This window comes from Chenopodium album, chromosome 6 (assembly GCF_948465745.1).
Source record: "Chenopodium album chromosome 6, dcCheAlbu1.1, whole genome shotgun sequence".
NCBI lineage: Eukaryota > Viridiplantae > Streptophyta > Magnoliopsida > Caryophyllales > Amaranthaceae > Chenopodium > Chenopodium album.
Genome location: NC_137839.1, coordinates 5,752,304 through 5,778,915, shown reverse-complemented (window position 1 = coordinate 5,778,915; position 26,612 = coordinate 5,752,304). Strand labels below are relative to the sequence as shown.

The window sequence follows — 26,612 nt, the reverse complement described above, 5'->3', positions numbered from 1 at the left end:
TTCGATATATATATATATATATATATATATATATATATATATATATATATATATATATATATATATATATACTCGCATTAGAATTATTTATAATTAATAAAAGGAAAATTTACTTTAAATAATACAACCTTTGTCTCATTCTCCCAAAATAAACCAACCTTTGGATTATTCCAGAATAATCCAACTTTTATACCCCTTCTTCCCATAATGAACCCAAATGACCGGTTACCTAAACAACAGGTCATCCCTTTCTTTCTCCTCCATCCCACCATCTACCTCCATTACCACCACCTAAAGCTCCACCACCCCACCACAAACTGCAGCAGCATCTCCCACGCAAATTTGCAGCACCACAACCAAACGACACCACCATCGAGCACCACCACCGTAAATAATAGCCCACCACCTCTAATATACCACCACCATAGCCACCACTAGAACCACTATCCCCCTCTCTCCATCACCAAAATTAATTCCGAATTCAACCAAACAAACATTAATACAAAATCATGTGAAAAATAATTATGAAAGATCCAAATTCAACAAAATTAATGAATTAATTCAATAAAAATGCATAATTACATACAACATTTCTAGGTAGTTGAATAAGGGCGTGTTCGGCGTTAGCTTTTGAGTAGCTTTTAGTGGTTTGACTTGGTCAAACCATTACTCAACAAAAAATGTGAGTGTTTGGCAAAGTAGTGGTTAGGGTAGCTTTTAGTGGTGGAGGTAGCTTTTGTGAAAAGTTAGAAATATTAGCTTTTGAAATTAGAGGTAGCTTTTCAAGTAGCTGTTGAAAATTTAATCTATAGTTTTAAAAATAAAATATTGATTTTTATATGTAACAGCTAGTCAACCACTACTTTACCGAACACTCATATCTAAATTATTTATCTTCACAGCTAACAGCTTGTTGACAGCTAACAGCTACCTCCACAGCTACAACTACCTTCACAGCTATAACTACCTTCACAGCTATATTTTGCCGAACACGCCCTAATTAGCATCAAATTAAAGAAAGGGGAGTAGGAAAGAGTGAGCAGAGAATATACAAGAGAAGGCGGTGGTTGTTTTAATGGTGGCCATGGATGGTTTGGGGTTCATGGTTTTGGTGGGTGGGTAGTAGTTTGTGGTGGGGGGTGGTTAAAGGAGAATGCGGTGGTTAATTTTGGTGTTGGTGGTGGTCAGAGCTTTCAAGGGTGACGAAAATGAAGGTGGATAGGGATTTCGGTCGGGTTTGTGGTGGACTGGTGGGGGTGACGGAACTGAAGGTGGGTGGAAATTAGGGCCAATTTCGTGGTGGTTGTTTATTAGTTGTAGTGATGTTGTTGGTGGGTAAGTGGGAGGGGACAGGGGAGGTAATAAGGTGGTAGTGAAGGAGGTGGCCATGGAAGAAGGATGAAGGATGAAGGAGGTGGCTCGTGGTAAGAGAGGAGAGAGAAAGAAGTGGGTTTTTTTTTTAATGTAAATTAAAATTAGACCAATAACAAAATGACACGTAGGCAAGGTAACCTGTTAAACCGGCTTGGTGACCTGTTGGGTTCATTTTGGGAAGAAGGGGTATAAAGGTTGATTTATTCTAGAATAATCAAAAGGTTGGTGTATTTTGGGAGAACCGGGCAAAAGTTGGTGTATTAGAAGTAATTTTTCCTTAATAAAATAGTAGTGGAAACCCTACCTAAGCTTGCGTAGACTACGAACTATGCACTCATATAATCTACTTCTTATTGAAGGATTGTGGTCAAGTACATAGTACTATATATAAAACCTTGTATAATTTTATATTGATTAGTCAAAAATGATGGATTTAAGTGTACTAATTATCTTAATCCATGAATTCTCATATTTTGGAAAATAAAGTCTTAACTATTTATAAATGTCAGATAATATAAACTCCTTGATTAGAGTGATTTCTATTGATTAATATTTATAGGGTTTTCGTCAAAAAAAATATATATTTATAGGGTTACAATGAAAAACCTAATCATATTAGATAAATATAAGATATGTACAGATCTCAAAGAAAATCTTATAGTAGTACAAAATATATGCTAAACCTAAGATGAAAATATTCTATATATATTTACTATCAATTTTAAAGTAGAGGAATAAGAACTATTCTAAGCTAGTACTCTGTAGCTTTATTAGGCCCCGTTCTTTAGAGCTGCTCTGCTCTGCTGGGGGAGTGAAAGAGGAGAGAGAAAATGTTGATAGAAGTGGACGCCAATGTTGAGTGTTTTTGAGGTCTCTGGTTTTTGGAAATGCAGGTCTCGGTCGGCGGTGGAGATGAGTCGTAGGGGGTTGCGGGTTCAATGTGGCAGCTCAGTTGGGGGAGGGGGGCTGCTGTCCGAGGAGGGGGAATGGGATAAGGTTGCTGGCTGGTGGCAGTGGTGGTGGTTTTTGCTTTTTTCTTTTTTATAAATTAATTTAATTATTTAATGGTTAAGTGAGAATTAAAGCTAAATTAGAAGAAATGAGATGTTAATTAAGTGAATTAGAAATTAATTATGTGAATTAGAGGCACCAGGTTGTCTTCAACAAAAAATTTTTAACTTCAGGTTTTCTTATACAATAAAACTTTTAAAAGGTTTTTTTTTTTTTTTTTTTTTTTTTTTTTTTTTTTTTTTTGCAAAATGGTACATTTAAAAGGTTTTTTTGGACAAATTTGCCTAATAATCATCAATACTATATACTAAAAGACACACCAGCAATGACACGTGTCATTTACTTGTGTGTCCTTAATTATTAATTATTTTTTTATATAAAAAAATCTATTAATTAAGGAAACAAATCAATTTCAAAAATAATATTATTTGTTGTACATATTCCATATTAATGTAGTATATTTAAAATAAAAAGATTTCACAAATAATTTTTCTAAAATAGAAAATTAGACAACTATAAATCAAAAAGTATATTCTTAAAAATATTTTGTAATCTGTTTTACAGCAAAAAAAATATTGCTCCGATTTTTTGCCTACTTTTATTTTTAATTGTGTATTAGAAGGTACAATTAAAAATTTAACATATCACATACTTTTATTGTTCCTCGACTAATTTATGATTATACTCCCTCCGTTTTTAAATACTTGCTCCATTTCTCAATGCGCGGAGTTTTAGGAGAAATTAGAGAAAGTAATAAAATATGAAGGTAGTAGGGTAGTTCAAAGAATAAAAAATTGTAAAAAGTCAAAGTAGTGGAAGAATGGGATGAGAGAGATTATTATGTTGGGTCCACTAAGTATGAGAAATAAATTAAATATTGTAAAAGCTTTCCAAAAAAGGAAATAGAGCAAGTATTTAAAAACGGCCGGAAAAGAAAAGTGGAGCAAGTATTTAAAAACGGAGGGAGTACTCCCTCCGTGTTTTTTTAAGTGATACATTTTCCATTTCCGGCCGTGTTTTTTTAAGTGATACATTTTCCATTTCCGGGCGTGTTTTTTTAAGTGATACATTTCCTTTTTTGGCAAAACAATACATTAAAATATTATATCTCTCTCCTCTCATGGCCCCCACCCAAACCCACTACTACTTTTTTATTATATCTTTCCTCTCACATTCATTACTTTTCAATAAACTATTAACCCCACTATCTTTCTTTAACAATTTTTTAATACTCCACTACCCCACTTACCTCTTATTTTATTTAAGTCAATTAAATTGCCTAAAACTATGTGCCGGTCAACACGGAGGGAGTAATATTTATCTATTAATAATCTATAACGATCATCGTGCATGGCACGGGATCTAACCTAGTAATAATAATAATAATAATGTTGAAATCTGCTCTACTCGACTCTGCTATCCTGAAATCTGCTCTGCTCTGCTGACCCCTGCTCTACTCTGCCCAGAATCTCAAAAAAAAATTTCTATGATACATTTACCGTGTCGTGTCCCTTCTCTTTTTAGCGGGTGTAAATACTTATAAACATTATTTATAATCAACTATCAAATTACATATAAATTTATTTTCATTATCACTATTTAAAATCGACAATCAAACAAGGCGTATAAATTACATTCGTGTCCCACCATGATCTTCCCGCCAAAACTAGTACTAGTGTAAAACAACAAAATATGTGCGTGCCCAAGAAGAGTTGTGGTCCTTCGTGAATTAACATAGTTGCATAAAGGAAACAGTTGATTTACTACTTTCTTAAGGAACCAGAGATGCAAAAGGCCCACTTTCAACTAACTTGCTTTCTAACATGGAGTAACACAGCAGTCTAGCATAAACTTAAAAATTACTTTGTACGAATTACTTTCTTAATTCTTAATACTATTTAAAGTTTTACAATTACCAAACATAACTTATTCCAATAATGCTACAACTTATCCAATAGTAATCCCTTTATTATAAGTTTATAGTGAGATGAATCTAACAAAGTAGCAAATGAACATACAAAGTAAATATTTATTTATTGTAACATCTGTAAGTACATGATCATATATTTTTTTTTAAGAAGTGTGTTAAAATAGGTAAAAAGTTCAATGTTACAAATAGGTATATGATCATGCAAATTTGAGTATGTAGTTTTATTTTACGGATTGCTTTATGTACTTGAATTTTATTGTATAGAAGTTTAAACTTAAAAGATATGAGTACATTGGGTTGAAAACCTGAGACTTCAACTTGTGTATGCATCAATAGAAGGTGGATGATTGAGAGAATGAAAATAAAAGGCACTGAGGAAGACCCAAAATAATTTTGATGGAAAGAGTAAAAATTGACAAGAAAAAGTGAGCATTATTGCAATTTGCAAGAGCAATGGATTAGCTAGATTATTGGTTCATATTGCCAATAACATCCATATGAGTATAAAGCTTTAAAATTTTCTTCTTGAACTATTATTGTTGTTGTTGAATTGACTTTAAAGAGATTGACTAATTTTTATTGCCTATTATATAATTTCTTTGTTACCGGTCAAAAAAAAATATATATAATTTCTTTGTTTATTTCTTCTTATATGACATGTTTTGACCTTGACAACTATTAAATAAATTTCTTAATAGAAATTGAAGATATTATTTTGAAAAAATTCACGCATTGCACCTAAAGAAATGTATGTTCAATTAGGTATTTTTTAAAAAAATAAATACATGTATGTATCAATTAAAAAGAAATTCATGTTTTTTTTTTTTTGAAATTGAAGATATTATTTTGAAAAAATTCACGCATTGCACCTAAATAAATTCATGTTTATTTTTTTTTATTTTTTGGTGTTCTACCCGGTTCACCCTTTTGGGCTAATACGGATTCGGGGATTAGTTCTGGGTGGTTAGGTTCCAGTCCCCTCCCAATTGTTTTTGCAGGGGATCGAACACAGGTCCTCCTTACCAAGTGTAGTCCCAATCACCACTACACCAACACCCAATTGGTTTAGAAAGCTATTAATGACTTGATACAATTATTATTGCCTTAAAAATTACTATATCAAAGTCTCACATAATCACTAAGATATATAAATCGGAATATTAAGATACACATTAATGATATCACACGCCCAATATTAATAAAGGGTACTATGTACTATAATAATCAAGACATTAAGGGATTCCATGCCATAATAACCAATAGACATGCGAAATTCTAATACAGTATAATTATAGTTAGTAATTTCTAAAGATATACTCCTATTGAAAATATATACTCCATCAAAATATAATTATGTCAAATCCCATTAGATTTATCATCTATTTTTAATTTTAAAATATTAAAAAGGGACTAAACTTGACTATTAATCAAAAACTTATTTTTACTTGAAAGTAAAAACTTATAAAAATAAAGAGAATAGACATAACTTGAATACCTCCAAATTCCCACCTCTTTAATCCTCTTCTTCCCCCTTTCTCTCTCTCTCTCTCTTCCTCTTTAAAATTCAGCTCCCACCTGTTTCCCACACTCCTTACTTTCTTCCCCATTTTACTCCAAAAAAAAAAAGAAAGAAAAAAAAAAAAAGCTGCTTAAATAATGCTTGTTAATAGGTGAAAAGCACATAAATCTGGGATATTTTTGGTGGGAAAATAAAAATCTGAAATGGGTACTCAGATTTATGTAATGGGTATGTGTATTTTGGTGTATTTTCTGAGCTTAAACTTAGTTTTAGTGAGTTCAAGCTCAGTTTTAGGAAGAAAGAGTGAAAAAGGAACAGTTTTTATTGATGGAAGAAATGCCATTGGTAAAATTGATGAAGATTTTATTTGTGCTACTTTAGATTGGTGGCCTCCTCAGAAATGTGATTATGGTACTTGTGCTTGGGATCATGCTTCTCTCCTTAATCTGGTAATTTTTCTTTGCAACTCTTGTTGAATATCAATATATGAACTTTGAGCTTGTTTTTTTGTTGAAAATTTTGTTCTATTTGTATTACATTGTGATTCAGCAGGATTTTTACTATATAATCTGTTAGTATATGGGTGAAGAAATAGCCTTGGTTGTACCATGTTCAGGGCACAACTGGTTGTAAATTAAAAATTGAAAATTGTGGAGTTTTTAGTATATTTATCTTGAATTTTTGTTTGAAAATTATGTTTTCAAGTGAGTAAAAAAACTTACAGTACTAATTTTTTGGCTAGAATATTTTATTTTTGATCTGTTTTTACATTTATTATGCACATTCTTGAAATTTATGTTGGTTTATGAATTTTATGTGCAGGATCTCAGCAATCAAATATTTTTAAAAGCAATACAAGGTGTGTAATATACTATCTTAACTTATGTTGAGTAATTTCGACAATTGCGATTACTGTGTTAATCAGACTTTGACAATCAGGGTGGGACATGAGTGTGTGTATGTTTAAGTGTTTGACTCGGCTATTTTATGCATTTTATAAGCATGTTTTTGGCTCAAAATGGTGTCAAGTGTTCATATGATTTGTATTGGATGGTCAAGTGTTTAGCATGGTGTCATGTGTTTTTACATATAAAGTTGTATAGATGAAATTCCTTACTTAAAAATGTTAATAATGCAGCCTTTTCGCCTTTGAAGATTAGGCTTGGTGGTACTTTGCAAGATAAAGTGATTTATGAAAGCAAAGATTCTAAATTACCATGTAATCAGTTTAGCAATAGAAGCACAGAAATGTTTGGTTTTACTCCTGGATGCTTACCAATGAAGCGATGGGATGAACTAAACGCCTTCTTCGAAAAAGCAGGGTAAATTAAAATAAAAATCCTGTTTCATATGCTCACTTGTAAATGCACCGTGATTAACAGTTTTGATTGTTAGTTAAGCATTTTTTATCACACTTAATTGAACTTTCTTCGTTCATTTTCAGGGCATTGATTGTTTTTGGTTTAAATGCTCTTGCTGGAAGAACTATTCAGTCTGATGGCTCAGCTACTGGTGCTTGGGATCCTTCAAATGCCAAATCTCTTGTTCGTTATACAGTCGAAAAGGGCTATGATATTCATGGCTGGGAGCTAGGTGATCCACATATTTCAACTTGTATATATTCCAAATGTTATAATATTGCAAGTTAGTGAGTTTGTGTATTATGTTCTTTGAGTTTTAATATCCTTCTGTCTGGCAGGAAATGAGCTAAGTGGAAGCGGAGTTGGAACTCGAGTTTCAGCAGCTCAGTATGCATCTGATCTGATATCTCTGAAAAACATGCTGGAAGAAGTTTACAAGGCGAACAATTCTAAGCCTCTTGTCATAGCACCTGGAGGTTTCTTTGATCAAAACTGGTTTACAGAATTCATTAATAAAACACACAACAACCTTGATGTTATGACACACCATATATACAACCTAGGGCCAGGTATTTCACATATCATCAATCTGTTTATACAATCATTGTTTCCTAAGATCATAGGACAGAAACTGAATTCATTGCATTTTGATGAATTTGTAGGAGTTGATACACACCTTATTGATAAGATCCTCGATCCATCATATCTCGATGGAGAGGCTGATACATTTAGAAGGCTACAGAACATTCTCAGGAGTTCTGGGACTTCTGCAGTTTCATGGGTCGGGGAAGCAGGAGGTGCTTATAACAGCGGTCATAACCATGTTACTAATGCATTCGTGTTCAGTTTCTGGTATGTAATCGTTAAATACTGCATACACCAGTTCTTTGTTTGTGAGATTTTCCTATGCTTACAGAAAAACCTGATAGATTTGATGTTTAAAAACAGGTATTTAGATCAGCTTGGAATGTCATCAACTTTTGATACGAAAACATATTGTAGACAAACTCTGATTGGAGGAAACTACGGCTTGCTCAACACCACTACCTTTGTTCCTAATCCCGACTATTACAGGTTTGTGTGTTTAAAAACAGAACATTACAAAGTTCCAAGATAAGGTAAAAACTCTAATTTGATGGTTGTTTTTTTTTTTCTTTCTGCAGTGCCCTTTTGTGGCATAAACTGATGGGAAGAAATGTGCTATCAACAAGTTTTTCCGGGACTAAGAAAATCCGAACATATGCTCATTGTTCAAAAGTATCTGTAAGTTAAAACTCTTACAAAAATCAATTTCATGAAAGATCAACAGTTCAACACCATTTACCTTACAAATGGATGATTAAGTGATGTTTTTCTCTTATCTGCAGCAAGGCGTAATGCTGCTGTTTATCAACCTAGATGGAAATACAACCGTTGAAGCGAATGTAGGCTTCAATGGAACTTGGAGTCTTCTAAACAAGCATCCACATATCCACAAGAATAGAGCGATTAAGTGGCATCAGAAAGAAGCAACAGAAAGAGTAAGAGCCGAGTATCATTTGACAGCAAAAGATGGCGACTTGCAGAGCCAAACAATGCTTCTTAATGGAGAGGTTTTGGGTGTGAGTTCATCAGGAGAAATACCTTCCTTAACTCCTTTACATGTTAACTCATCAGAGCCAATAGTTGTAGGACCTTTCTCGATTGTATTCGTTCACATGCCTTACATCATTCTTCCTGCTTGCAAATAAAAAGGTGGAACCAGAATGGTGTTCATCTTGTAATAATTGGTTTATCATAAAATTCATAAACAAGTTTTTTAAGGTATTAGGAATAGTCTTAGTGGTGAAATCGAAATGGATTTCATCTGCTTCTGTTCTTGCATAGGTCATAAAACTTTGACCTATGGTCTATTGATTGTGCTTAGATTTTAATAAATCATAGCATCAAAATTTTATCAAAAACTATGCCTGTGTTATGCCCTTTTGAAGCAATTTCAAGTACTACTGCAAAAAGTGATTATCTCTTAATGCAGAGGCATGTATAATTTTGACCTATAAATAGGAATGGTATTAAGTTCAGTTCTTAACAAAGTATCTAATCCATTGGGAAGATGTAGATGATGACCATGATGTTATCTTTCGAGGATGACAGATGAACATTAGACGCTATATAACATAGCAGTCGGTCACTCTTTGCAAACTCAGAAACAAATGCTAGAAAAGTTTTGGGCATCACATATATGAATGATAGATTTCCTAGGTACTAGCAAGTGCTAAACAAGTACTTAATACATCCTCACAACACTAACATATGGTCAGCAAACTTAGATGTAAATGATACTCCTAGATCAGAACATATCAATACCATCATCACTATCATCGCTGTCAAATTCATACTTAGCCATCATCTTATCCATATCCTCGCAATACCCACATCTTATTACATATGAAGGATGGTAAACCGATGAACCAATACCAACACCATTGGGGCGAAATTCATCTGAAGAAAGATGCACAAGAAAGCTATTTTAGTCCTTAAGACATGTTACAATCTAATAACAAAGAGAAAGGGTTAGCCAAGTTTAGATTACAGCTGAACTAAGTTTTAATAAGGTTTAATAAGTTCCGAGGATATATACCCTTAGAAACTTACCAAAAGTAATCGGACTAGGATTCAGGATACAACACTCAATCTCATCTTCTTCATATGAAGGAGAAGATAAAAGATCGGCATAAAACAGCACCGGAGAAGAATGACCGTCTTTTTTACGAGCAAAGAAGTTCATATGAAAACCCAAAGCATAGTGCTGTGCCTTAGCCATATATGGACTTTGGGAAACAATCTTTACACACTCATAATCAGCATCATCCTAAATACATTTGAAATTAAAAGAATATATATCACTAATACAAATATGCAAAAACAACTGAGAAAAGATAAAGAAAATAAAACCTTGTGATTTGAATTATAATAGTCCAGCGCCACTTGAGCCCTTTCACGAGTAATTTCATTATAATCCATGTCTTTTGTATACCTGCCAATCATCGAAGTATCATCGAATAACGATCAATAAATTTTTTTTTTCAACACGTAATGTAATTAATGGTATATGGTCAAAGGTATGCACGCATTAATGAGCATAAAAGTTAATCGTTTGTGATTAAAACATAAACATGGGATTATGGGAACTTAACTATCTATTAAAACATCGTTAGCTAAAACATACTCCGTACCTTTTAGATTCTGGTTTATCAGGACGAATAAAATTGACACTGAAAATACACAAATGAAAATTTAAAGATAATTTTCCATATATAAAATTTCAACTTTTCCATGTTATATTATAAATTAAAACTGAATATTTAGAATAATTCCAAGATTAGCAAAAATTATTCCAAGATTAACATTATGCACTCGAGAAAATAACACAAGATACGAACTTACTGTGAAGGCTGAAGGGTGTACGACACTTTCCTTTAAAGAAGACCATGCATCCATTAGAGCATCTCTGAAAAAAGAATAATTTAACCGATAAAATTTAGGTAATTTATTTTCCACATTAAAATTTGATATGATCATATGAGAGGAAAAAAAAAAAAAACTAAAATAAAATTGAAAGTAAATTAATTTAAAGGAGAAAGAAGAGAGGTAGAAGATTTACGGTCCATCAAGGGCGTCAAATGCAGGAGGGGTTTTCACAATCTCCGTCATTAGTATTATATTTGTGAATTTTGTGATAAAAAAGCTTAGGAAAATTTGTAATTATTAATCCCAATTTTGGGCGATTTATTTTCATTAATTCCAAATTCCCAACTATTGATTATTTTTAAATAATCCCAACTTTGGGGGCGTCTTCTTTTATCAGGCCAAAACCGGTTAACGAAAGTCAATCACCTGTTATACCAGGTTATTGGACACGTTAACACTTAATTTGTCGAAAAAAAAAAAAATCAAAGTTTAAAAAAAAAATCAAAAAATGAAAAAAAAAACTGTCCCTTCCCACGCAGCCCCACCACCTCCTCCCTAGCAGCCACCCAAAACCACCATCTCTCTCCCGAACCCCACCGAAAACCACCGAAACCCAGCCGAAAACCACCAAACCCCACCGAAAACCATCGAAAGCCCCCACACAACCACTGAAAGCCCCACGCAACCACTGAAAGCCCAAGTTCTTAGCCCATGAAACCCCAAAACCCAGCCACCGAAAACGAGAAACAGAGGGAGGGGGAATCAGCGGCGAAAACGAGAAACAGAGGGAGGGGGAGGGGGAATCAGCGGCGAAAGGGGGAGGGGGAATCCGCGGCGAAAGGGGGTCGAGGTTTGCGCGAGTCGGTTGTAATGGGGGTCGGGGAATCGCGCTGCTGGTGGTAATGGGGGTCGACGTTCGCGCGAGATGGTGGTTGTAGGGGTCGCGATTGGTGCGGGTGGTGGTTTTGGGTGGTTGTTGTGATTCCGGTGGGTGGTTGAGGGGTATTGGCTGGTGGCCGTGGTGGGTGGTTGAGGGGTATTGGCTGGGTTTTCTTTTTTATTTTTTTCTTTTTTTTGTTTTTTTTTTTTATTTTTTTTTTGTTTTAAATTTCTATTTTTTTTTACCAATGAAATTGCAACATGTGGCATTTAAGGAAAAAATAAAATAAAATAACCTGTTAAACAGGTCACCGGTCATTTGACCTGATAAAAGAAGACGCCTTCCAAAGTTGGGATTATTTAAAAATAATCGAAAGTTGGGATTAATGAAAAGAAATCGCCCAAAGTTGGGATTAATAATTACAAATTTTCCAAGCGCTTAACTTACTAAGGTTTATATAAAGGTTTTGTGAATTTTAATCAAGCACTCTCCAAATATATAAAGGTTTTGAGGATTTTAAATCAATTTAATATTGTTGTAGAAAAATTAGCCGCAACAACACCAACTATGATAAAGGTGCGTGTAGCAGCACAATCTTTTAAGGGTGCAGTCTACAGCATAAACTTTATAATTGGGTGCACATATTAGCATAAATGACACTAATGAAGTAAGGTTCCATAGAAAAAAGTGAAATCTTACTATTTTATATAATTGTTTAAACATTATTTAAACTTATATGATTTTCCATTACGCGTGACTAAATTTGCCTTATCTTCTATTTATTTTTTTCATTTAAGCATTTCTTAACCTCCACCATTTTATTAAGCGGATTCCTTCAAAAAAAATTGTGCTATTATTTTCCTTTGTTCGCTTCTCTAATTACTTTTTTTTAATATCGATCTCATATGATTGACTTAGTTTCCTTTCCCTTTCCACTTAATTAAATACTAAATTGATAAATTAAAAAAAAAAAAACATTTGAATACCTTTATTCTATAAGATTTCAAGATACATAGGTAACTTTCTAATACCAAACCCCACAAAATGATTTAAAATACTTAATTCAAAAAATAATTTTAGAATTGGATTTTAGGATATACCAAATTGATTTTCGTATTTTTGATGTACAACACACTTAAATTGTGGAGGTTGAGGTAGAATAATTCAAAGGGAAAAAAGTAATTATAATGGAAAAGAAACTAAGTCAATCATCACATGAGATGTAAAAAAAAGTAATTAAAGAAACAAACAATAGAAAATAATGGCAATTTTTTTTTGAAATAATTCAATTTAATGGTGACTTAATTACATGAGATGGAAAATTAAGTAGCATGAAATTAAACAAAAATATTTTTAAACAAAAAAAAAAAAAACATTAAAAGTATTTAAGATTTCACTTTCATACGAAATCTAAATTTTGCCAATGTCATTTGTGTTGTTATGTGCACCCAAGTGCACAGTTTGTGATGTTGAGTGCACCCTCGAAAGGTTGTGTTGCTACACGCAACTTTATCATAGTTGGTGCTGTTACGGCCAATTTTTCCTTTTTATTAAGAGTAATTATTAATGTGTAAAGTATAATAGAGGATCTCTAAGCGATTTTCTAATGAAACTTAGTGTTAGGTTTAGAGAAAATTTGTTTGTGAAAAAAGAAATTTGTTTAAATAGCATGCATATTGTTATGAGACTATGACACATGATAATTTATACTTCCTCTGTGTTTTTTTAGTTGCAACAATTCTCTTTTCACGTTTGGCGATGCATGTTTTCAATTGTTAATATCTTTAATTATCAATATGTTAAAATTATAAAAATTTGATATTAAAATTGTATAAACCGAGACGAATCTAACAAGATCCCACATACTATATTAAACACATGAATAGTGTAAAAGTCAAACTGAGGAAGTACTTTGTAACAAATAGGAAGTCCTAACACCAATACTACAGTAAAATTTTTGGGATGGTAATGGCAAATTAATTTTAGGTATTTTAATGGATGATTATTTACAATTTTTCCTCATTTTAATCCTTTATCGAATTTTTTGGGGTTGAACAAGTTGAGAACACTTTAATTTGTCACTTCTTCCATGGGTGTGGGTCCCTAAAATATCACAACCTTGTATCAAATTTTGCGTGGTAATCTAACATCCTCTGAATTTTCTCTCTTCCTAAAAGGGCAAATAAACGAGTTTTTTACTCAAACTTTGGAATTTTAGACCATTTTTGAACTTCACTGTCTTATGAATTTGATTTTAGAGCTGAAAGAAAGCTTTAAACGTGGGTAATAATGGCGAATTTCACCATTAAACTTCATAAAGCTTGCAACTTTACTACTCAAAAACCAAGAAACAAAAATTACCAAATACCAATTCTTGTTCAACACCCTCAGAATTTCTTACACCAATTTCCCACAAAAACCCATTTGAAATTGAGATTGTTTCCTAGTTTTAAGAATAGAGAAATTGAATGTTTGGGCAAAAGGGTATGCAGTACTATCACTAGATTAAGAGTAGAGGATGATGTTGATCAATCACTACCATTGGTTGATGAAATTGAGCACAATAGCAGTGAGAAGGAGGAGGGTTTTGAATGGAATTGGCCACCTTGGAAGAAATTGCCTCAAAGATATAAGCTCATTGGCACCACTTCCTTAGCTTTTGTCATTTGTAATATGGATAAGGTACTAAAATTTTTGGGTAATTTTTTATTGATTGATTGATTTTGTTTTTTTGTTGTTATGCAATTCAAGTTATTTGGGTTTATAGGGTTGTTTTTGTGTGTGTTAAGGTTATTATTCTTAGTAGCAAGTGGGTTTTGTTTGAAATTTGAGGTTTGGGTTTGCCATAATGTTATTTGTCATTGCATTTCATTTAATTTTTATTTTAATGGTAGCAATTAAACCTGTACTGGTTGTATGATGTACTCCCTAAAGAACATACAATTCAAAGTTAAAGAACATATCAACCAAAATCTCATCTTCATTCATAGATTGTTCCTGCTGATATCAGTGGCAATGTGGCAGTAAGTACTAAGTAGTTTATACAAAAAATTCTGTTGTTATGGTGGTTAATAATCATTTGATGGAAGGGATTGTGTATAATTGATTATACTAGTTTAGTGAATTGTGTGTTTTATGAGTATCGCGAAATTGGTTTTTGAAAGCATTTTATGTCATATGTGCTGATGTGCATCTGTTTTTTTGTACCAGACTGAATACTTACATTTAGAATAATCTGATGTCAATAGGTGAACTTGAGTGTGGCTATAATTCCAATGTCACACCAGTTTGGGTGGAATTCATCAGTGGCTGGATTGGTGCAATCATCTTTCTTTTGGGGTTACGCACTGAGTCAGTTGCCAGGAGGATGGCTTGCAAAAATATATGGAGGCAGGTAGGTAATAGCTTACTATGGAGTATGGAAAATGGAAGGCTGAAAATGCCAATTAATATGTGATCTTTGCATAACAAATAGTGGCATTATTTTTGGCTTTCATTGGTCGGATAATTGGCAACCTTAGTCACATGTACAACAAAGCTGATTTGCTAATTCTTTAATCTACGGTAGTCTGGGAAGATCAGAGTCTTTTTATATGAAAATTTGATCTTTTATTTCTCCAGCGTACTTTGGTTAGTAGTCCGCTTGAGATTTATGTTTCACTTTATTCTTGCACAACAAAGGGAGAGCCTTCTTGCTTTACTGGTTAATTCCTTATTCACTTTGAACTCTGAAAAAAAAAAAAGATGTTGCTTACTTTTTAAATACAAAGTAGCTCATAAGAGTTAGAGGTTGGACATGTGCACAACAAGCCCTAGTTACATGATAGATTTTCATATGCTGAGGGGGATTTGGTTGATCTGGTGGTAGTGTAACCCAAAAAAAAAAGTACAAATTGCATGATAAATTAATAGTATAAAATTTTCTCTCAATTGTCAAAGATTATGCATCCACGTAGAAGACTATCTTTTTTCGTCGATTCTTTTTAATTACTGGTTATTTCACCCTCTTTCCAGGGTTAAAACATGCTACTTGTGTCGCCATGATTCTCTGGGTAAGTCTCCCTAAGTTGAGTATAGTCCTTTATGTAAACATTCCCATTAGTTTGTACACTTATTCAAAATGAACATTAAAGATTTTGAGCCTATTTGATTGTTTCTATTGCACCAACTAGGCAACTACCTGTTTAGATCTAAACTTTCATTGTACTAGAGATATTTACTACTTGATGATTAGACACCATAATGCTTTCGAGGAACTTAGCATAAGATAGTGGAATCTTCTCTCACAGATGATTTTTATGGTATCTTTTTCTTGCTAAATGTTGGAAAAGGGTATAGGTTGTGTATCCAATAACATTCATTATCCCCTATAGAAAAGATCTTCTTGTAAGCATTTTTGTCTTTCACGCATCAAGTTGTGAAGATTAATGAGTCATTGTGTGACTGTTGCTACTATCAAACAATTGAGCAGCCTGCTGTGTAATTGTGGTTTTAATCGTTTTATTGTTTTTATCCACACTATTATCTTATGCATCTAATATTTGGTTAACTTACTACGACCTTGTCCCTGAATTTTAAAATAGATTTTGGTTATCAATGTCAATTTTGCCATTGGGAAAAATGAATATATGAGTATATGACTGCTTGCAGTAGGCCAGTAGCTCTTTGTAATTGTAACCAATAAACTAGCTGGCATTTCTTAAAGTAAAGGATCAACTACCATTGTGCAAATGAGAACTTTCCTTACCCTATTTGAATTGGGATATAACAGAATCTCTGCATCACTAATAAATATAAATTGGACGCACCTTCAGATTTATTGTTGTGCTTGAACAATTATATAATGCATAATGGTTGTGAAGTTTGAGCATGAAAAGCTTATAGGTAACAAGGTCATTGGTTTATGTATTAGTAAGCTATCTTGTATGTGTTCAGTATGTGATGAACCAACAATGAGAGACAATTTGCAGACTCAGAAAAAAGAGGGGACAATTGCAATTAACATTCCACTAGGAGAGGAGGCAACATGAAATAGCAGACCTGAGATACTCCAACATAATGGGGCCAAAATACATTAATGTTAGGGTAGTGCTTGAGTATATAAGAGAAGTAGGGTAGCAGTAGAGGAAGTTAGGCAGAAAATTAAGTGATATTTTGAATGTGAGATTAGTAGCCTCATCCTACCATTGAGAGTTATAGCCTAAAGCTATATATATCTTTGTAACCTTTTGCTACTTTCAATAAAAAAAACTCAAGCTTTCTTATTAATCTTACAATTTATTACAATATTTACAGCACCCATACTTAGTCTATAACACAATATCCTCTTGTTGTTTTCTGAAGACATACTTATATACCCATCTAACGGACCTGACAGTGTAGAAATATATAGAATTTGAAGGGGAGGGGGGGTATTAGAGAACTAAAAGCTGTCTGTCTTAGTTGATGCATGAATCCTGGAAATATCAGTTTATTGCATCCTCTACATAATGTATCCATGAAACCTGAGTTACAGCATTTTTTTTATTTACATTTGACTGATCCAGTGATTGTTTCCTAGTTATTGTTCTCTCATTCTTGTGATTCTTTACACTCTTTCTACACATGTGGGGTCTCTAATATCGAGATCCATGTGGCATTTTGTTCTCATGTATGATGTATGTACTTCTAAATACAGGCAAGTTCTTGCATTTGGAGTCTTGACTTGGTCGTTGGCTACAGCATTCATTCCTGTTCTAGCTGGATACATGCCAGGACTAGTTTTGTCTAGAATATTGGTATGGTAATTACTTGATTTCCTCATTCCCGTTCTAGCTGGATACATATTGTCACTCTTAACATTTTCATTTGTTTTGTTAATAATCTTTGAGCTACCTCATTGATTTTCAATTGAGTTCAACTTGTATTATACTCAATATTAAGTGGTTAATTATTGAGCATGTAATTGCATTGTAATTCAGGTTGGAATAGGTGAAGGTGTTTCACCATCGGCTGCCACAGATCTGATTGCCAGGTATATTTATTGTAAGAAAGTAGCTTAATATGGTATGAATTAAATTATCCTGTTGTTATTTGACATCAATTTAAAATCATGAAACCTTTCTAGTTAATCATGTCTTGTAAAGGTTTCTACTTTATTTTTTTTTTTGGTTTTTTGTTTTTTAATTAGTGATATGCCATCAACTGATTGTGGTTCAATAGCTAGCAGGTTTTTCATTTTCTATGTGATTTTGTGCTGGTCATTTTCTCAATATTAAACTATAACATGTCATATCCAAAGCACCCCGCAACACTACTTCTAAGGAAAAAAAAAAAAGGGGGTGAAAGTTTTTGTTGAAATACACTCAATTCATGGAGCTAATGATATCTTAAAGTAAATCCAAGTGGTATCATAAATATTTTGGCAGATTCTTTGTAATTCCTTGTCCATGACTATGCATCTTTAAATTCAGTGTGGTTGGCTAGATATGCTTGGTTTGCTTTCAAAATTAGATAGGTAACTTAGGTCATTAGTCATTACATCATTTGAGTCCAATTGTGCTGCTCCCTATCTGAATTTTATGAAATTGTTTGCTTGATGTTTGTCAGGATTATGCTCTATGCAATGTATTGTGTAATAGAAATTTTCTGTGGCTGCTACATGTATAATTAGCTCTGTATGCATTTTCTCAAGGTCTAATTTCTGTTAGAAGGCAACAAATCCAACAATGTTAGCTAATATCTTTCTTCCTGGTATTTTTCCCTCGGTGGTTATGCAGATCCATACCTGTGGAGGAGAGATCACGAGCTGTTGCATTTGTTTTCGGTGGACTAAGTGTAGGAAGTGTAGCCGGGTATTGCCTTATATATTTTTTCTTATTGTTTTTCTGTAATTGGAGTAGGTAGACTTAAGATTCATGACTCTGTCTTACATTGTGCTTTACGATCTATGTTACTCGGACTCGGGTACCCATGTCCGACACGGGTACATGTCCAAGTGTCCGACTCGGCTATTTTGTGAAAAAATTCTATGATTTTCAACTAAAATGAAGTGTCCATGTGTCATACCTATGTATGAGGCTTGAGGGTCCGACACGGGTACTTGAGGTAAAATGAAGAGTCCGAGTAACATAGTTCACGAGTGTAATTGTTCCTTTTACTTATTCTCAGAGTAATTGATCAAAAAGGAAAACCTGTAAATGCAGGATAATTGATTCATAAATTGATAAATGTAAATGGTGCAAGATTACTGTTTTTTTTTTCATCTGCTATTGCATAGGAAAGAAAGCATGGTACTGTGATGAATGTCAAAGATATAACAAAAGAAGGCAACAAACTTGTGTCAACATTGGCTGTGTGACTCTGTATTATAATATAGTTTTCCAATAATACTTTCTGTGTTTGATTTTTTTTCAGGCTTCTCTTGGCTCCTCCACTTATTCAGAATTTTGGCTGGGAATCTGTATTTTACCTATTTGGTCTATTAGGAGTAACTTGGTGAGCTCTTGTAATTTTTATGCTACACTGTGTGCTCCTTTTTAAATAAGTTCTAGCTCCGGTAATTTTATGCTACACTTTGTGCTCCTTTTAATTAAATTCTGTGACATCCGCTGCAAAATTATGAATCACTCAAGTGTTTGAATACCAATTTTCCATGTTGCATAATCATTTTTTCCGTTGTCAAACCATCTTACTAGAGTATCTACTAGGTTCATACATCTAATGTGTTCAGAGTTCAGACCTGCTTGTGTTGGGATTTATGTCATGATTTGTTCTTATTGTTGAAACATTCAAGTGTTTGCTCTATTGCACGTGCATTGCTCAGCTTTTACCGTTAATATTGATTCTCCTATATGTAAAGAGGGGAAAAAACTTCTCACTTATCAACTTCATTTGAAATATCCGGTAATCTTTATTTTCTGGTTAAAGATGTAGATATCTGGCTTGTGAAGAGTTAACTGGTACAGCTATTTGATATGTTTATGGGAGTCAGTAACTTATGGAGTTATGGGTTTTTAAATGATTTTGATACAATAAACAATCAAGTTGTATGTACTACCTGTTAGCTTGCTGGATATTCAACATGGGCTTCTTTTTCCATGTGAAAGTAGTTTGATTGTTCTATTTTGCACATACTCTTAAGATTCTTGCTTGGATTTTCATAGCAGTACAATTTCACTTGCCAATGTCAAACTTGACTGAAGTATAACTTTTATACCCAAAAAAATTACTTGAAGGTTTTTGGGATTTCAGTATATTGAAGGAGGAGAGACTAAGTCAGCTGCTTCCACTATTCCTAGTAAGCTACGATTATTCTCTCCCTTTTTCACACCCTGTTTGTTTTCAAAACCTTTGTTTTCAAATGTAACTGCATTTTCTTACAAATGGTAACTAACATCAAGTAATTCTTTCCTGATTATTTTCTGCTTTATCCTCCTTCAGTAGCGAACGTTAATAATTATATTTGTATATCGTCTTGACAATATCCTTGTGTGCTGGGATACTTTTTTCTGAAACTGGCTTGAAACTCTGTGGAGTGGTCCGATGATAACCTGAGGCCTGTAAGTGCCAAGTTAAAGGTGCATCATGCATGTTATGTTACCAATAAAATAATAATCCAGGTGTAGTACTGTATATGTGCTAAGCCTCTAGCGCATGTATAAGAAGAATTAGGAAGCCTGTGAATTTTCTCCTTGTTTTGAAATTGACTTACATCTGTCATGCATACATATTGGTATGTTTTTGTCTACATTAATGTGTTACTTATTCACCCTAAGCCTCCATGCCGGACTCTAAAAATAAGCCTTGGTGACCTTTTTCTGAAAAAAATCATGCAAAGGTTTTGGAAAATGAAAATGTCAAATTCCTTAAATTTATATTGTGCTGGCACCTGTAGCCAAGTCTTTGTAACAAATCTATGTGCCACACTGATTCTGGATAACACCCTGAAGGCATGGATATAAACTAATCGATATGTAAATTCGTATGTTATATATTGAATTGATTATTGCTATTCTTTCTAATAGTATTTCTTTTCATTATAGGTGTAGAGTCTACATCAAATAAGAAATCATGGTTAGATTCCTTGGAGGAGCAAAACAGCTCATTGAAGGTAAGAACAACATACTCTGTTGTGTAACATTGTAATTAATACTTTGATTGTGCATTCTTAAAATTATCATCATATACTCCCTCTGGTTGTCAGTAACTTAAACACTTTTCTTTGGTCTTTTTCGTGGTCAATTCCGTCTCTCTTTGCCTCTCCCGAGTTCTGACACATGGGCAAAGATTCCCATTCGATTACATAAGTTACCTTAATAATCATTTCATTTTTTCTTGTTTAAGTATTCGTCATATGGAAGGACTACCGGTCGTCTACCGCTTTTCTGTTCAACCTTAAACTTGAGGACTTTTATGTTTTAAATAAGCAGTTTATACATGTCAAGAGCCATTAACATGGTTTGCATGATTCTATTTTCGCAATCAGATCCTGCTGTTCAGAGCTTACATCTTTTCTTCTTGACACATTATTAGCTCTTTTGGTATCTAGTGTAGTGCCAAAGAAACTGAGATAAATGTGAAACAGTGCAAGAAGAAAGATTTTACTGCCTGTTCTGCTGACCCTTGATTTTGATGCTCCACTTCATGGAAAGGAGAAAGCCACGTTTCAAATGATCTTTCGAAGAACTTGATTGAATCTTTTTCATGAAAGAATCTTCTTCCTACGGTGCAGGAACCTATTTATTGTTGAACATATGTTATGGGGAGGATATCAGCTAGAAATTTATTTGATAGCTTTAGATTAGTAGTGTATAGTGATCTCTTCTAAAGTGGAATTTTTGTAAGTGCAACTGCACTATCTGCTCAAGGTAGCTGTGTCTCGTGTACAGAATTTGCTGAAACTTATAGCACACCCTCGAGGATTATGTCAATATGTCTAGGCTTTAAGAAGTGAGATGTCCGTTAAATCTTCTCGAACTTATCTATAATTAATTATACTCTATGAAATCGACAAGATGAGTGAAATGCAGAAATTCATTATATTTTAATGGTTTGATTCACTTTAATAGCTTATAATGTTATACAAGTTTCAAAACATAACTCTCTTTAATTTCTTAACTTTCATTTTACTAGATATTGTTACTGTATGGCTGGAAAATGCATGATTTTCTCGTGTCTTGTGCATGGCAGAGTATACGATAAAATGTTGCCAAAATGCTGATCTTCCTTTTTCATTATTCAATTTATTAGGTCAAGAGATTGCTTTTAAATCTTTGGACTCTTAGGATTGGTTATTTCCTCCTTATTTACAGGATGTTCCATGGAAAGCATTTTTCCGAAGTCCAGCTATTTGGGCTATGATTTATGCTCATTTTTGTGGAAGCTGGGGGCACTATACTTGCCTATCATGGCTGCCTACTTACTTTAGGTAAGAACATTGTGGTAATATGATTACAAGGGGAACAAAACTGTTATCTATAGTTGCACGCTATATATATTCTGTTTAAACTATTTCTCTTATAGTCTTGAAATTTTGACTAGTTTGGAGAAACACTGCGTTTATCTGACGTTCCTCACAGAATGATACTCTTGAAATTTCTTAAGAGAAGTATAAATCATGTAAATGGATGCCTAGGAGACTGGGACAATTCATTTGACAAGTTGGTGTCTGCTTTGGTCATCTTTGTTTTCCATATGTTTAATGTGATAAAAGCATTGACATTAGTTTTCGTTTCTTGCAGTGAGGAACTAAATCTTAATTTGACTGAAGCTGCAGGGGTAAGCTTTAAATTCGGGTGCTGCACTCAACCCCCTTCTCTTTCCCTCTCCCCCCTCCCCCCTCTGTTTTCAAAAGTAGAAGGCCAAATTCAGATCAGGTGTGTCATCAATGTAATTGGCCTGAACCTGTCCTACCAATTACAAAGGAAAAAGATAACGTAACTATTTGACTCATAATATATTCCGTTACTCTATTCATAAAAGCCAAAAAAGGAGTTTTGTGCTTCTTACAAGGGAACCCAAATATGTCTTGTTTAACATCTCTGCAGTCAAAGTTATTCTTTTTCTTGTGGTGGTTGAAGTTGGATAATTTTTTACCGTTTATTTAGCTAAACCTCATGTCCTCGAATTGGACGTTTGAAAGACATGCATGTCCTGTTTTTAAACATTGCTGTATTGAATTGGGAAATGTCTCCCTTGAATATCCTATACTGAATGTTAAATCAAAAGCTTATGTCTTTTATACTTTCTGATTCAGGTTGCTGTACTTCCTCCATTGGCTTCAGTTATTACCACCAACCTTGCCGCACAATTTGCTGATAATTTGATTTCTCGTGGAGTTGAGACAACCACAGTAAGAAGTTCTTACATGGCCTAAATGCTTACATCCTGCTTGCAATCTAAACTTCTAATATGAGCAGTAAGCAGCTCTTCAACATTCATTGTAACAAGAGCAAAAACATGATCTAAAATCATGAATTCAATTAGAATGTAATTACTATTTGAAGTAAAAATTGCTCCCCCCGTCCTATAAACTTTTTCAGTTTTTTAGATGTCCCAGTCCCAAACATCAATGTCTCTCTCATTTTGCCAACCTTGCCTATAAAGCTCTATCTCACTCTCTGTATAACATTGAAAGCTATCATACTTAAGCTAATATTAGGTACATTGACAGTACTTTGTCTGTCCTGATATTTCTTCACCGTCCCTTTTTCTGCCGTTCCTTAATCTCGTGTCACATCTTTGAGTTAAAGACTATCTTCTCTCGATCCTATCAACCCTTAAATCCTTCCATCCCTTTTTCTTTCTCTCTTTTTTTTTTTTTTTTTTTTTTTTTTTTCTTTCTCTCTCAGTTAGCTTTAAATCTTCTAATTGTTAGTACAGGAGTGCAATTTCGTATAGTTGTTTTCTTGGGCTATCCGCTATATCAAGCAGCCAAACATAATATGTAGCTTTTGTACTTATAAACTCCTTAACTTTGACCAGCTCTACGTTGGTTTCAATCTGTTGCTCACCTATGTATACTTTGCTTTCACATTGTCGTCTTTTTATCTAATGACTTGTTTTTGTACATGCAGGTAAGAAAGATTTGCCAAGCTATATCCTTTCTCTCCCCTGCTTTCTGCATGACTCTCTCCTCGTTAGATTTAGGGTTACCACCTTGGGAAGTTGTGGGGCTACTAACTGGTGGTTTAGCCCTCTCAAGTTTTGCTTTGTCCGGTAATTTGTTAAAAATTTGATTTTTTGTTGAATTTTGTTTGTTGAATTTTGAGCAAGTTTATCTTGGGAGAACACATGCTTAATCGCTTATGCCCCTATTTTGATGCAGGGCTCTATTGCACGCATCAAGATATTTCACGTGAATATGCAAGTGTGCTTCTGGTATGAATGATTGTTAGCAACCCCGTTTTTATAGACATGAATTAGTCTGAATCAAATTAGCGAGGATGCATGAAGGGGCTTTAATAATGCAGTCAGAATACTATATTTAAAAAAAAAAAAAAAAAAATAAAAAAAAATAAAAATAAAATAAAATAAAAACTTGCACAGGATATATATTAAGAAAGGATTACTGCAATGATGAATGTTTTCTTGCTGTTTCTGAGGATGTTAAAGTCTATAGTTCAAATGATGCTTTCCCTTCTTGATCCTAGCTTGTTGACGTTAATTTGTGCAAGAAATACTTTCCTGAGTCATTTAAATGTTCTCTTATCTTCTAATCACTGATGTTAATATAGGGTATAACGAATACTGTTGGGGCAGTACCAGGCATTGTTGGTGTGGCTCTCACGGGTTATCTACTCGATTCAACTCATTCATGGAGTGTATGCCCGTCATCATTACCTTTCATCAGTTGTTATTGTGCCATGACCTATGTTTTGCTTAGTTTTTATGTCATTCTATTTTGCAGATTGCACTATTCGCACCCTCGATCTTCTTCTACTTGACGGGCACTGTAGTTTGGTTGGCATTTGCGAGCAGCAAACCTCAAAATTTTTCCAAATTAGAGTAGACACCATTTAGCGAAATTCATTTCTTACTCTATTTTCACATTGTAAATGGCCTACATAATATTTCCTGTCTGTAATTATATGAAGGAATAGTATCTGAATTCTTTCACATAGGAGATAATCAGAAATGTATTGAATGTTTGAATGTACCAAAGCATTAATAATTACAAAGTAGAATTTTGATTAATACTAACTACATTTCCTTGAATGTGTGTTCCTAGTTGATTGTTTTTTAAACTGCCATTAATATGGGAGTAAATTTTGTACTAATGGTCTTTTCTGAAGAACTTTAAATTTCAAGGGTATATTGAGTACTTTTTATTATTATTATTTTTTTATTATTTTTTTTTTTACAATCATATAACTAATATATAATTCAATTTGTAGGATAAAAAAGTTAGTTTAGTATTCTACTAGGTTAAGTCCCGTGCCATGCACAGTCTTAATAAAATTTTACAACAAATAAATTATAAATAATGGTGTAAATTCAACATTAATTTATCTTAAAAAATTATTTGTAACAAAATAACTTGAATTTTAGTTTATACCAATACCAAATACGTAAAGATTGGATTGTATAAAAAATATACATGTATGATATAACAGAGATTTTGTTCTTATAAATGTTATGTAATTTCAAGATTATACAAAGTATGCTACCAAACGATTTTTCTTTTTTAATTAAAATAAATTTTATTATCAAATGATAAAAGTTGGAGAAAAAAAATTGATGTTGATAATATTATGATAATCTTGAAAAATAATATATTACAATACCTTATTTTAATCTATGTTAATATTTTTGTAGCTAAAAATTTGCTAGTTTATAAAATATATGTAAAAAAAAATTAGTATAATCAGATTAAATATATTGTTAAAATGGAAATAACTATTATGGCAATAAAAAAAATAAATAAAAAAAATAAAAAAAAAAGGAAAGGAAAAAAGGCGGGAAATCTTGTAACCAGGAAATGACAAGTGTCATTCTAGGTTTCGCCTTTAGTATAGGTTTATAGATAGATAGATTTTTAATCAAATTTGGATAGAATGTTAGGATAAAATTGTTAATTTAGAGTTTTATTTTCGATAAAGTACTAATATTTTATATGTACAAATTGAATAATAATTTTAGTCAAAAATAATTAGATTATAACTCTCATAAATTATCATATAAATTTATTTTTTTGTATCATAATATTTTTTTAGAAGTGAAGGAATTAGTTCAAAATGTACCACATCCATTATTTATATAGTAATATATTCTAATCAATTTAAATAACATACTTCACAATATGATATAATTTTATTACTGTGTGTAGACCTGTCAATCGGGTTGGGTCATGAGTCTTTTCGGACAGAGTCATTATTTCAGGTTACGGGTCAATAAATGTTTTTCCCCAATATTATTATTAGTCATTACATGCCTACTACATAGTTTAAATCGTCACAAAAACGTATCAATTCCTAACTAATTTTGTATCAATGATATATTTTAAAATTTGACATATAGATTAAAAATTCATCTTAAAATTCAATAAACAACCCGGACATTGCACGGGCACAAAACTAAGCTAGTTTATATTTATAATTATAACTAGGACTTATTTGGTTGACAAATAAATTCATGGGAATTTAGAATTCCTAGGAAATGAATATATGCACACTTGTTTGGTTGCCAATAATGTAGGAATTGGAACTTCCTAGGAAGTTCTACTTCCCACAAAAGAGTTAAGTACAAATTTGGGTACTAACATTTACAATTTTTCACCTTTTGGGTACTCCCACTTTTTTTTCACCGTTTGGGTACTCAAGTGTACAATCCGGTGATAAAGTGAGTACCTTGGGTTAAATAAGTTAGTACCTTAGGTTAAAGAATTTATTCCCCAAAAAATGTCAGTACCCTATTAATTGCACCCGACCATGATTGGATGGGGGCCTCTAGGGGACGTACACGTGTCTACGGGGAAGAGAGAAATTCTGCTGCAAGTTACGTAAATTAGTGGTCCAAAATTAAACCTTTCGTATTTCTGAAAATTTATATGTATGTATATATATATACACACACACACACACACACACACACACATATATATATATA

At 33.0% G+C, this 26,612-nt stretch overlaps 3 protein-coding genes across 3 annotated transcripts; 2 read left to right on the top strand and 1 right to left on the bottom strand.

Moving 5' to 3' along the window:
* Positions 1 to 5,824: 5,824 nt before the first annotated feature.
* Positions 5,825 to 9,004, top strand: LOC145634397 (heparanase-like protein 3). The gene is made up of 9 exons (XM_081685817.1): positions 5,825 to 6,283; positions 6,657 to 6,693; positions 6,973 to 7,156; positions 7,279 to 7,427; positions 7,534 to 7,764; positions 7,858 to 8,047; positions 8,144 to 8,269; positions 8,359 to 8,458; positions 8,563 to 9,004. Exons 1-9 carry the CDS (start codon positions 6,038 to 6,040, stop codon positions 8,923 to 8,925), a joined length of 1,626 nt encoding a protein of 541 aa, XP_081541943.1. The 5' UTR covers positions 5,825 to 6,037; the 3' UTR covers positions 8,926 to 9,004.
* A 273-nt stretch (positions 9,005 to 9,277) lies between these two features.
* On the bottom strand, positions 9,278 to 10,888 carry LOC145636567 (uncharacterized). Its single transcript, XM_081688146.1, has 5 exons — positions 10,839 to 10,888; positions 10,411 to 10,449; positions 10,130 to 10,211; positions 9,830 to 10,046; positions 9,278 to 9,676 (listed from the first exon to the last, which is right to left on the bottom strand). Exons 1-5 carry the CDS (start codon positions 10,886 to 10,888, stop codon positions 9,525 to 9,527), a joined length of 540 nt encoding a protein of 179 aa, XP_081544272.1. The 3' UTR covers positions 9,278 to 9,524.
* A 2,758-nt stretch (positions 10,889 to 13,646) lies between these two features.
* On the top strand, positions 13,647 to 24,722 carry LOC145635720 (putative anion transporter 6, chloroplastic). Its single transcript, XM_081687053.1, has 15 exons — positions 13,647 to 14,207; positions 14,774 to 14,919; positions 17,203 to 17,302; positions 17,486 to 17,538; positions 18,284 to 18,358; positions 18,921 to 19,001; positions 19,742 to 19,803; positions 20,549 to 20,616; positions 21,818 to 21,933; positions 22,247 to 22,283; positions 22,762 to 22,857; positions 23,582 to 23,723; positions 23,833 to 23,885; positions 24,242 to 24,328; positions 24,415 to 24,722. Exons 1-15 carry the CDS (start codon positions 13,815 to 13,817, stop codon positions 24,514 to 24,516), a joined length of 1,611 nt encoding a protein of 536 aa, XP_081543179.1. The 5' UTR covers positions 13,647 to 13,814; the 3' UTR covers positions 24,517 to 24,722.
* Positions 24,723 to 26,612: the final 1,890 nt, after the last annotated feature.